General features: G+C 35.2%; 1 protein-coding gene across 1 annotated transcript in view; it reads right to left on the reverse strand.

Moving 5' to 3' along the window:
* Positions 1-236: 236 nt before the first annotated feature.
* TNKS2 (tankyrase 2) overlaps positions 237-12,973 on the reverse strand; it is a 53,954-nt gene continuing 41,217 nt past the window's right edge. The window contains 9 exon segments of the mRNA XM_033130249.1: positions 237-307; positions 1,102-1,258; positions 3,788-3,974; positions 6,049-6,105; positions 6,108-6,153; positions 8,704-8,778; positions 9,635-9,732; positions 12,530-12,571; positions 12,574-12,649. Of these exon segments, the coding sequence (XP_032986140.1) occupies positions 245-307; positions 1,102-1,258; positions 3,788-3,974; positions 6,049-6,105; positions 6,108-6,153; positions 8,704-8,778; positions 9,635-9,732; positions 12,530-12,571; positions 12,574-12,649 (801 nt within the window). The 3' untranslated portion in view covers positions 237-244.

The raw sequence follows: 12,973 nt of genomic DNA on the forward strand, positions 1-12,973 counted from the left end.
ACAGACAAACCCAGTTTAACCTGGAATGGCATCTGTTAAAGTGCTGAAAAACAGGAAATATTTAGAAAACACTGTACATTATTAAAGCTTTATCAAGTCAGAATGTTAAACTTCTTTCACATTTTTTATCCTTTTGCCACAGGCTTGTGAACAAGATGATTTTTCTCAGCAAAGGAGTAAAAATTAAGAGGCCACCAGCTGCTTAGATGATTTTAGATTCAGTGGAGTTAGTTTTCTAAAACAATTATCCATCGATCATACCTTCAGGCCTCATAATCTGGTAAGTAATTAAATATTCAGGATAAGCCTGGAAAAGAAAGATTAATTCAAATATTGGCAAACAAATTTTTGAAAACAGACTTACTATAAGTATTATTAATCTTTAGGGAAGAGGTTCAAATATAGTGCTGTGGTTCAGAATCAGGTAAGAGCATTTTCTGAAAACATCCTTACCCTGACTCCAATCACTGAGATTCTGAATCAGCAGGTCTAGAATGAGTACTAAGTATGTGTTTGCCTGTTTTTAATAACCTAGGATAATTCTGATACATATCCCCAATTCAGAACCCCAATTAAGACCCAGTCTTATATTATATTATACTATACTATACTATCTTATATTATATTACATAAGACCCGGTCTTATCTTATAGTAAAATAAGACTGGGTCTTATATTAATTTTTGCTCCAAAAGACGCATTAGAGCTGACTGTCCGGCTAGGTCTTATTTTCGAGGAAACATGGTATTTAAGGGTGAAGAAACATGCCTATGTTCCTATCATGTAGTACATGATATTTGTGTATGCGCGCGCGCACACACACACACACACACACACACACTCCCCACCCCGCCCCACACACACACTGGGGAGGGAGAGAATGATAAAGGAGAGAATATTAAAATGTTAGCATTTGGAATGTCTGGGTAAAGGGCATTAGGGAATTCTCTTTACTATTTTTGCAACTTTCTGTCAAGTCTGAAAATACTTCCAACAAAAGTTAAAAAGAAATCCAGTTCTTAAGGCAATATGTATACCTTGTCAATTTAGAGATTAAAGAATGGCTCTAAAGCAGTTTTGAAGATGAATAAAACTGAATTACCTGTTCTCCCCTGTAAATAACATATTCAGCTAATGCTAGGCCATTTACACTGGGCCGACCAGTCACTGAATGATGTCCCGGAGGAGAATGTGCCATTTTCATTGCACTGAATTGCAGGAATGACTTTCCCAAAGTTACCCGGCAAAAGAGCAGTTGCCTGTAACATTAAAAGGAAAAGATCTACCTGAAGACAAGGTAGTACATGCTAATTATACTTGTGTACATTGCAATGGCTTTACAATGCATTTATACATAACACTTATGATTGTTCTTATCAGTTCACCCTTCAGAACTTTGTAAGAATGTCTTCTACTGTTCTCATTAAAAGAATTTCTCAATTTAATTTATCTTTATTTTAACTATAAAACCTAAAACTGCAATAACCTTATAGAGATGCAGACTCTGCCATCCTGTTTGTATCCCAGTAAAAGCACAAATCATAGCCCAAGTGGGAAGTAGGAAGAGGAAGTTTAAAGGGCTTCCTTCCATAAAGTGGCTTGTGAAGAGGGGCATTTGTCCAACTAAGTGCAGTTGATTCCAACTTCAAAATATATTTGAAATCCATTCCCTCCTCTTAATTCTTCTCTTAATTCTACTGCCACTATTAAGTCCAAATCACCACAATTTTTAACCTGGACTGTAACAATGACCTCTGAATTAGTCTTCCTGTTTCTACTCTAATTCCTGTCTAAACTATTTTCCATCCAAGCAACCAGTGATTTAGGGAAAGGCAACAACAAAACCCCCCTCCCCCCCAAAACATAAATCAGATCACATCACTCTTCTGCTTAAAAGCTTTTAGAGGCTGCTCATTATGCTTAAAGAAAATCCAAATCCCTTACCATGGCTCCAAATTCTCTAATCCTACACCTTGTGTTCATTATGCCCCAGACACATTAACTTTCTTCCTTCACAGAGGTTAAACTTTCTTATCCTCTGGCCATCATACACACCATACTGTTTCCTTTACCATCTGGAATGGTATCTCTTCTACCACTCTTCAACTGGCTGACACTCATTTTTCAGGTTTCGGTTGAAACGTTACTTCCTCAAATAGGTCTTCCCTTATCAGAAGTTTAAGGAGATTACTCTCCCACTCCCTTCAAGCATATGATTGGCCTTCCTTAGTTCCAAAGAACCCTCTCTCCCACTTTTAGTTACTTCATTGTTTCTATTTCTTGTTTTCTTTTCAGAGAGAACAGGAGATTTTGGTGGACCAGTTGATTGTGCTCTACCAAGAAGAGAAGCTATCTATATTTTTTATTCTAAATATGCCCTTTGGAAACCTTAGCATTTCTAATAGATTTTCTATTATAGTCACAACCAAGCATTTTGCTCCAAAGACAGTTTAGAAAAGGTACTAGGAACATTGCTTATTACTAATAATCAGAAATATTTAGCCTCCAGATAACATGACAGGTAAAAACAGCAGTGTTCGATTTACAGAATCTCCAGAAACTACAAGCCTCCTAACCAGTCCAATTTGTGATCTAAAATAGAAGTGGGTAGGAAGGCTGACTTTAGACACCTACACAAGTCTAAATTTAGGGGGAAAACAACAATAACAACAAAAAAACCCAAACGTTGCTTCTCTTCAGGACTATAGTTTTTCAGTTGTGTAGCTAACCTTTCAAAATCAGCTGGGAAGCCTTTAAAAATCCTAATGCCCGGACCATACTCCAGACTATTGAATCAGAATCTCAGAGGGTAGGACACAGGCATTAGTAGCTTTTAACCATCCCTGGGTGATTTCAATGTGCTGCCAAGGCTGAGAACTACTGCTCTAGGGTTTTTTTTCTAGATCCGTAATCAGAAGTGTCAGTATCACCAGGGAACTTGGTAGACATTCAAATTCTAGGGCCCCACCGCAGACCTACTAAATCAGCAACTCAGAAGGCAGGGCCTAGGAATGTGCATTTAACTAGCCATTTGATGATTCTGAAGCTAATGTTTGATAACTGCTGCTCTAGATCTTTATAAGCAAGCAGTGCCCTACCTGCAGAATAAATCTCAATAATTAATCTTACTCAATTTTCAAATGGCAAAAGATAATTTATTTATCTACGAGAATTTTATCATTTAGGGCCAAGTTATTTGAATGATTTTAACAACTGAGTTAGACAGATAACATGGGTAACTAAAAGTGGGTAAAAAGAAGAGCAAAGTAGTTATTTTACAATAATATGCTTTCTAAAGGACTGATATATTTTATTGTAACTTTTCAAGTAGGAATATCACAAATTGAGGATTAGGATTATACCATAATGAAAGAAGAGACTCCCTCATGCACTGCTATGAAATTATTAGGCTTGGCAAGTAATACCATTTTAGCATGTGAATACTAGATTTTTAAAGAGTCCACAGTCCAATAATATTCAAAGGCCAAAATAAAATCTTTTATGCCCAGTGATATTTTCTACTCCATATTTTTGAAAGTACCAGCTGTTCTAATGAGTAAATGAATTAAACAGATGAAGTGCTTAGAACTGTGCTTGGGCCATACAGATCATTTAATAAATATTAGCTTTTATTATAACAAGTGAGAGGGCCAAAAGCAATCTAAAAGACATCTAGCTTGAATTCATAAAATTGTCCAAGATAATGCCTTAACCCCCAAATTTAAAAAATATGAAACCAGTTCTAATCTGATTCTTTCCAAAATAAATGAGAACAAGTGCTCTCTTACCTGTGGCAAATGTAACAAGATCTGTCTTTGTGAACTGGACACCCAGTACCTCCTCCAATTCCATACACATACTGATTGCTTTTGGAAGAGTTTTCAGCAAAATAAATACCAGCTCCAAACATGCCACCTATATAGGCATGTCTTTCATCGAAGCCTTTATGGATAATTGCATTCACAAAGGGAGACCCTAAAATACATAGAGATGGATAACAATTTAAAATTATCTTAGAAAAGAATAAAAAAAAAAATTAACTCTTACAAGTTAAACTCTTAAACACGACCACAATAAAGCAAAATCAGAAAACAAGAATTACAAGTTAACTGTCAGCTGGCTCATTACTTTAGACTATATAACTATTTTAGAGGAATTGCTAATGTCAATGTTTCTAATAGGGTGGTGGTTCAGATGCCAAAATAAGGATACATATGGAGTCAACTAGAATAACAAAACATATCACTTGAAATATCAATGCTAGAGTTATCAAATTTCAGACCCCAAATCCATACAAATCTAAAGCCAAGTGTCTTGTAATTCACCTCACATAGCAAGGCTGAATGCAATCAGATCTTACAATGATGTCCATGTACTTTTTCTAGATATCAAAAGTGGCCAAAGTGGTCCTTTCGTGTCCCTTCTCTCTCCTTTATACTGCTTCTCTCCTATCCTTTCATCTCTGCCTTTCTTCATCTGCTACATATGATTCAATCTGCAAATGGGTATGTTCCTTGCATATTGACTTCTTTTTCCTTCTTCCTTGCATGTGTGCCAAGAAGCGGAGTTAGCCAAATGGGGGGAGGTACGGAGCCTGGGAACTAGGCTGGGGAGTAGGGTGAAGGTGGGAGCCGAGAAAAGCCAATATAACAGCTAACTCTTCCTCAACGTCTCCATTCACAAAGAGACAGGAAAATACACTGAATTCCACTTTACAGAAATACTGAAGAACAGAATCACTTGAATTTGGAAAAAAAAATCAAAACCATTTATATTATAAAACAGAAAAATCTTTCATTATAACCATCAAGTCAATACATAATATTATGCTCTGTGCCAAGTACCATTTAGATATTATACACCAATTCAGACTGCTGTAGCCAGTCTCCCAGGGGATTGTGAAATAAAAATGCTGTGCTTTATAGAACTTTACAGATCTCAAAAATTTTCTGCAATCAAGCCCAAATGAAGGAACAGATTGGGGCTACTATGAGTAATGTGCTTCAAAATTTGATAAATACATTAATATCTATGTTTATATTTGATATAAACTTGAAAGACCAATCTAACAATATAAAAGGCCAACTAACAATATTAAAAAAACCCAGGAAATGTCAAGACTGGTAAGTAATGGTGCTCTCAATTCAACAAAAGTTCTCTGAAAACAAGTTCAATGACAATGGCTCTTTTAACAATGAAGTTAAATACAAAGGGTGCCAAAAAAATGTATACACGTATTAAGAAAGGAAAAACCTGTATTAAAATTGTAATACTCAATATATACTGATAACAAAAAATGAATACAGGTCTTGTTTGACTTCTGCAATTATAAGAGGTGCTCAAAGTGGTTACCATCAGCATAATTTTAATAACAGTTTTTTCCTTTCTGAAAATGTCTGTACATTTTTTGGCACCTTGGCACCCTCTGTATAGCTCTGACACTGAAGAGTCATAGTCATAATAGGATGCATACATTCTTCTGAGGTGATTCTCAGATCTTATTTTAATCCAATCAACTAAGTGTAAGTAAATACACATTTTCTGAGTGATCAGTAGCAAAATCTACTACATAAAAAAAAAAGGAGGGTGGCTAAATTGCTCAGTTGGTTAAACCGTGAGCTCTCAACAAGACTGCCGGTTCAATTCCTGCATGAGATGGTGGGCTGTGACCCCTGCAACCAAAGACTGAAAATGGTGACTGGACTTGGAGCTGAGCTGCGCCCTCCACAACTAGACTGAAGGACAACGACTTGGAACTGATGGTCCCTGGAGAAACAAACTGTTACCCAATTAAAAAAAAAAAAAGGAAAATATGAACCATCAACATTCTCATTTCTATAGTTTTCCATTATGGTAATCCTATTTATAAACAACCCATTGTAAATATACAAATTTCAAAAGAAATTAAAAATACAAATATAAATGTAAAATTTAGGGAAACGTTTATTTTGTTTAAAAAGATATGAGAAATATGCAGATTATTATTTCATACCTGACAAAAACCATCCTAACGTAGAGGAGGATAGTGGTAGAGGGAGAGGAATCTTACCATGAAATAGCATTCTTTCATTTGCATGGTTGTGGTTTTCTTCGGAAACTTCTTTCTTCTGTGAGTATATCTTTCCCATAGTTTCTTGTTACAAACTTTCTGAATCTATAAAAAGAAACCAGAAAAATCACATTTTTAGGTCATAAAATTACTTACCTATTTGTTCATCTTAACCAAAAAATGGGCCACATAGCCGGAAGAGGCAAAACTTTTCTCTGAAATTTAAACTATGTATTATTTTAGTTAACTCTGTTCCAACTATAAAGATGGAAATACAGCTAAATTTTGGAAATTGAAAACTTCAAAGGGAAAAAAGAGACATATTAAAATAATTGCATTTTCATTAGTTTAGAATTATTACTGAAACATCTCTAAATTAGACATGGTGACTTCTACATATAAGTATTAAAAAGAGTAAACACTATCTCCCCCCACTGCTTTATGGCGTTCAAAGAACTACCTTTATCTATTTTTAATTAAAATACTTGAAATAGTCACACCAAAAAGCATTCTTAAAACACACACACACACATACCCCTACTAATCCCTCTATCTTTCCCCTGTCCCTCCAATTCCTAAAATTTTGTCTGAAGAAGAGTTAAAGATGGACGCTGGTCTCATCTGGAGTATTTTCAGTGTCAAATTTCATAATCCTATCTGTTTCTTAGCTGTGTTGAAAGGTGCTACAGCCCCCCTGCTGGTCCTAGAGCACATCTGGGAGCTGGTGGTTTTAGTTTTGGCTCAAAAGAATTCAAAATACTGCCACCGACAAATCAAGGAAAACAATTGGCACAAACAAATCTCATTTATGAAAGAAAAAAAGTCTTATCACTGAAAAAATTTTCATTAAATATCGCATTAAAATAAAATTACAGAGGAAGAAAACAGTATTTAATCTTTTTAAAATTCAACTACAGGCATATCTTAGAGATATTTGTGGTTTTCGGTCCCAGACCACAGCAATAAAGTAAGTATTGCTTCAAGTTACTTGTAATTTTTTTGTTGGTGGAGGATCTTGCCTTTAATTGTAAAAAATGCAGTATCTGTGAAGCTCAATAAAGTGAAGCACAATATAACGAGGTATGCTTCTATTTTGGAAATCAAACGAGTATCTTCTCGCCTGCCTTCACTGTTAACACACTTTTACACGTTACTGTTTGCAGACAAGTGGACTGACTGAAAATTTGCCTGTAATAGGCATAATTCTCTTTAAAAATTATTATATAAGTCCATGAATGGAAATATCAAAATGTCATTTTTGTGTCATACTATGATATAAACTAATAAAAAGGAACTCCCAGAGGTATGATACTTTATCTGAATAATATGTTTTAAATCATATAATTCTAATACTATGAACATAGCAATTTCAATGAATACTTTCGGTATTCACTAATTCTAAATATGACATCTAATATTATACTCATAATAGTCTGTTATTGTGAAACAATAATACAACAGCCTAAAGAGACTGTTCACTTTTGAGTTGCAAATTTAGGTATTAGAAAGATTATTTATCACATTTTAATTCTAACCATCTTATTTTTATAATAAGAATATATCAATATAATTATTACAAATCATTATGCATCTCAAGTAAAGCATACAGTTTTGCATGCTATAGTTCAAGAAAAACATAGCAAAGTTGGAAAAGATCCTGAGAAGAGTAACTTGATAGCAATAAAGATACAGGATTCTCATTAGAAAGACTTAAAACATTTTAAAAGACTTTTTAGAAAAGAGGAAGGTACAGAGGGAGTACTAATAAGATTATAAATGTGAGGGGCCGGCCCGGTGGCTCAGGTGGTTAGAGCTCCGTGCTCCTAACTCCGAAGGCTACCGGTTCGATTCCCACATGGGCCAGTGGGTTCTCAACCACAAGGTTGCCAGTTCAACTCCTCGAGTCCCGCAAGGGATGTGGGCTTTCGCCCCCTGCAACTAAGATTGAAACACGGCACCTTGAACTGAGCTGCCGCTAAGCTCCCGGATGGCTCAGTTGATTGGAGCGCATCCTCTCAACCACAAGGTTGCCAGTTCAATTCCTTGACTCCCGCAAGGGATGATGGGCTGCGCCCCCTGCAACTAGCAACGGCAACTGGACCTGGAGCTGAGCTGGCGCCTTCCCACAACTAAGACTGAAAGGACAACAACTTGAAGCTGAAAGGCACCCTCCACAACTAAGACTGAAAGGACAACAACTTGACTTGAAAGAAAGTCCTGGAAGTACACACTGTTCCCCAATAAAGTCCTGTTCCCCTCCCCAATAAAATCTTTAAAAAAAAAAAAAAAAAAAAAAAAAAAAAAAAAATATATATATATATATATATATATATATATATATATATTCAGCTTTGTTACTGCAGAGTACCTTAATACTGTAGTAGTTTATATAAAGTCTGAAACCTACAGGATTTTTCATTACCCTAAGATAAAGCATAACCTCTAAACTTGAGTATGTTCAACAAGTGCTGAATTATTGGTTATAAAATACAGTACAGGATGTTGAGAATCTTAAGCTCCCAAGGATATAATCTTTCCCAAAATATCCCCTGATGCCAAATCAAAGACTTATTGGGCTGGATAGATGAAGTTAATTATGGCTTTGAGCTTTGAAAATTATGGTCACAGCAAACTTTATTTTTACTAACTTATTACCTTGAGAATATTGTATCTGTTGAAGATTCCACCTGCATGACCTCCATCTCTGTGTTCTCGGACTGTACTTTGCATCTGATGGAAAAATATTTCAAATATATGTCCATTAGCTTTTCTGTCTTTTCTGATTGGGAAACATAGTTCTTGACTCATATGATTCTATTTTGAGAATATAATGTGGGCTTTTAATATTTTTGTTGTTTTAAGGAATATGAATTCTGTGAGTTCACAAGTACTATTTTCTAGCGATAGCTGTTAGCTAGTACAATCAATCTGAAAACAGTCTTTATAGGTGAAACTATGTAATGCAAACTAAAGGAAGAAAAACACAATTGGATGCATAGATGAGCTAAACAAAGCTAAACACCATACTAAAAAACAACAAAGATTTATTTGTTCCTATTTGTTTTGTCCTAATAAAGCACAATTTGTATTTCATTGCGAGTTGGGAGTTTCTTGAGTTTTAGAACTAAGTCTCACTCAATTTTGTATCTCTGTGCTCAACTGTGACATATAGGGCACATGTTTTCAAAGTGGAAGGCATTATTAAAAGATTTCAGTGGATTCAAGAACTTTGTGGAAAGAGAGCTGGAAGAAAAATTTCCTGGATAAGTAGTATCCACGTTCTGGGTTTTGTCTGGGATACTGGGCGTTGCAATTGCCTTAGTGAAGGGAGTGGAACATTAGCCTTTCCCCACAAATGACAACAACCTCTAACTAATACAGAACTCTGTATTAGTGTTAACTGTAGTGCTGAACCAAGTTATCAGAATTAAGGTTTACTGAGGGAGTGTATCTTAAATGATTTTAAACTTTCCAGATGGTAGAGTTAGAGACAATTAACAAACCCTACTACACTTTCAAGCAGATCTGGAAACTTCCAGGATACTTAGCTATTGAACCAATATTTATTTAAGCTATAGGAACATACCTCTTCCTCCACAGACTGAAACTCTTTATCATCAGGAGACAGATCTATGAGAATTGTTCCACTTCCAGAAGTGTTCAGAGTTAAGTATGGGTTAAGACCTAGCCAATGAAATTGAAGGTAAAAAAAAATTGCCAAAAAAACCCCAATTAACATCAACCAAAAATAACCATCTGATTTATCTGATGCTTACGACCAATTTTTAAAAACATTTTAGATTTCACCAATTTTTCCCACTAATGTCCTTTTCCTGTTCCAGGATCCAAACTAGAACACCACACTGCATTTAAACTACTAATATTTGAACTGACAAGTTATAAGGGTTTTGTGGGAATAGTTTCAGAACATCTTTGTTCTTTATCTCCAATTCTTAATAAATTTGTCACACATTTTCTTCTTCAAATTATTTCTTTACTAAATGTGCAGCCCTTTCAGCATTTAGTCCTTTTATTGTTTGTAATTACTGTGTTTTCCTAGCTGGAAAGTAAGACCTAGCTGGACCATCAGGTCTAACGTGTCTTTTGGAGCAAAAATGAATATAAGACCCAGTCTTATATTATATTACATAAGACCCGGTCTTATTTTAATGTAATATATTTAATTTTTAATATAATTTTGCTCCAAAAGACACATTAGAGCTGATGGTCCGACTAGGTCTATTTTCAGAGAAACATGGGATGAGGAAGAATTATGACAGAAAACTTGCATGGCCTCAGGTAATTTAAAATTATCCTAGAATGAGAAGTCCATAAAATTTACTAACTATGGAGTGCTTATTCTAACCCATAATAGATTCTTTAACTCAGCAATGAATTTGTTGTATTTTCCGAATGTCAATGGTCAAAATTAACCGTATAGATTTTTGTATCTTATTCTCACAAAAGCTTTTAAAATGGAATCTTAAATAGAATTTTCTAATTTCTTTGGTATATTTACGGCATAATTCTCCTTTAATTTCTGCAACAAGATCTCCAAATTATTTCCCGCTGTTTTCCCAGGTAGGGATTAAATCCTTTACTGCTGGGTCAATGCATAGTGGTTTGCCTCTAGAGATTAAGAGCACTATTCTGAGTTCTGGTCCGAATAACCAGACTACCACCAACATGCCAAACTCTGACAGCCTTATAGGTACAGCTGAATTACAATGTCTAGAGGAAGTCTGGAGACTATACAGAGGTCAGTATTTTACAGAATAAAGATTTAACAGAATCAAGTCCAACAAATGCTTAACTAAGGCATCTTCAGACCACCCAGAAGAAAGATGCTTGAAAATGCTGAAAGATAAGGACAAATTATCTACTGACTTGATGCACTGAATGATAGCTATGGCTTTTAGGTCAGCAAGATGAGAGACTGTCACAAGATTACCACTAGTTCCAATCTGCAAATTCGGTATAATGCAGGTACAGAATCCTGGCTTCAAATGAAGATGAGATAGATGATAACTTTTTACGCAGGCAAGTGACCCTGATGTATCAGCTCAGAAAACATTCTGTGTTATGACCATGTTTCTATTCCATGTAGGAATAAATGTTCTTACCCAACTGTAGCTGGGTGTATCAGAATGACTACAGGACCAGAAGTGGCATAGAGGTAGTATCTCTGTCACTTAGAGGCAGTGTCTGTTTCTGTCATCGTTTCCTGAGCATTTCAATGAAGTCTTAATAACTGCGTGCCAGATACTATGATGTATTTAATGTACAGACACTGCCTGCTTTCTTTTTTAACCTGCCGCTTTCCTAAATGACCCTTGTTATTCCAGTACTCAATGGCAACTGCTACCCTACCAGATCAGTATTATTCTAGTAGAGTCACAATGGCAGTCCACAACTGAGGTTTCTAGTTCCTCTTCATTATGGTGCTATTTATATTGTATACTACTAACACCCAGGGAGCCATGGGTTTTTCCTCTTCTTATCTTATAAAATTTTGTCATCTATACTAGAAATACCCAAGACTACCTCCCATTTTAAACATTCTGCCCTAGTCCCTACCAAGCAAATGAAGTGCATCTACCTTTAACTGATCCTGTTCCAGAACTCCAGTTTAAAGCATGCCTTAGCTTGAATCAACTAATTTTTAGAGGTACTCTTTTATTTTCTTCAAGAGATGGACCCTATCCTGTCTAGCATACATTCTTCCCTGAAAATTCCTTCATTTTTTGCTAGTGGAGGTTTATCTTTAACCCTAGTTGTATAGCCAGGACTTCAATTACAGATGCTCTAATCCCAGGGTAAATAATTTCCTCAGTTCACAAGGATGTTAAAATATGATTTTGACACTAATTCCCCCTATTATATCCAGGACCTGGTACATAGGAAGTGTTAATACCTGATGAATGAATACAACTTGCATTTTCCTTAGGTATCAACATTCAGAAGAAATAAAAATATTCAACAACTTTGTTAAACTTCCTCAGTTGCAACATTATTGTTTCCCAGTATTTTCACTGCATACCTTTAGGATTTAGCTATTTACAACAAAAGAGAGATTTACAAACTATTTTATGTGCAGGCCTGAACACCTTGTCATTACCTACTACCGTAACATATGAGATATCCAAGTTTCAGATCTTTTAGAATCATAAAATTTTAGAGCTAGAATAACTTCAGAAATAACTGACTACAAATAACAGAAATGTAACTTCAGAGCTAAATCAATCCCCAAATTTCTGAATGGCCCAGAAATTTCCTTCAATTCACACAGTAAACAGCAATAGCTCAGGAAGCTTAACAGTAGCAGAGTTAAGACTTGATTACAAGTTTCTCAAATCCTTATTAGTGCTTTTCCTATTAATGAACTCTCTGTTACAGATTTTTACATTATCATTTAGTAAGTGGAGGGCTGCTTTTATGTAAACTGTTAAACTAATGATAGTAATGATTTAAAATGAAATACCTTGTTGTCCAGAGATAAGTCTCTCAACTCCTTTAATTAGTTGTGTCTATGTCCATAAGCATTGATTCCAATCTCTTTCAGTTCCTTGTGTCCCATCTCAACTAATATATCCAAAGTGATCTACAAAAGAGGATAAACTGTTTAGAAGACTTACTCATCTGGTGGACATTCATATATTGGTGATCTCACAATGTATTAGATTCATACATTTACTTCAAATTATTTAGAATAGCTTAGGGATAAAAATAAACCAGTTGTTAAACTGAAACTGAAAAGTTTGGGGTAATTAGCTAACCGAGTTAAAACAGAAAGCTGAGTCATGAAAGGGCCAAAAATATCATTATTTTCATTTAGCAATAAGAACCTGAGAACTAAATTGCCATACAATAATGCACTTTCAAATAAACCATATTTAGGTACACTATTTTATCTTTTCCACCATCC

Source organism: Rhinolophus ferrumequinum, chromosome 16 (assembly GCF_004115265.2).
Source record: "Rhinolophus ferrumequinum isolate MPI-CBG mRhiFer1 chromosome 16, mRhiFer1_v1.p, whole genome shotgun sequence".
Taxonomy (NCBI): domain Eukaryota; kingdom Metazoa; phylum Chordata; class Mammalia; order Chiroptera; family Rhinolophidae; genus Rhinolophus; species Rhinolophus ferrumequinum.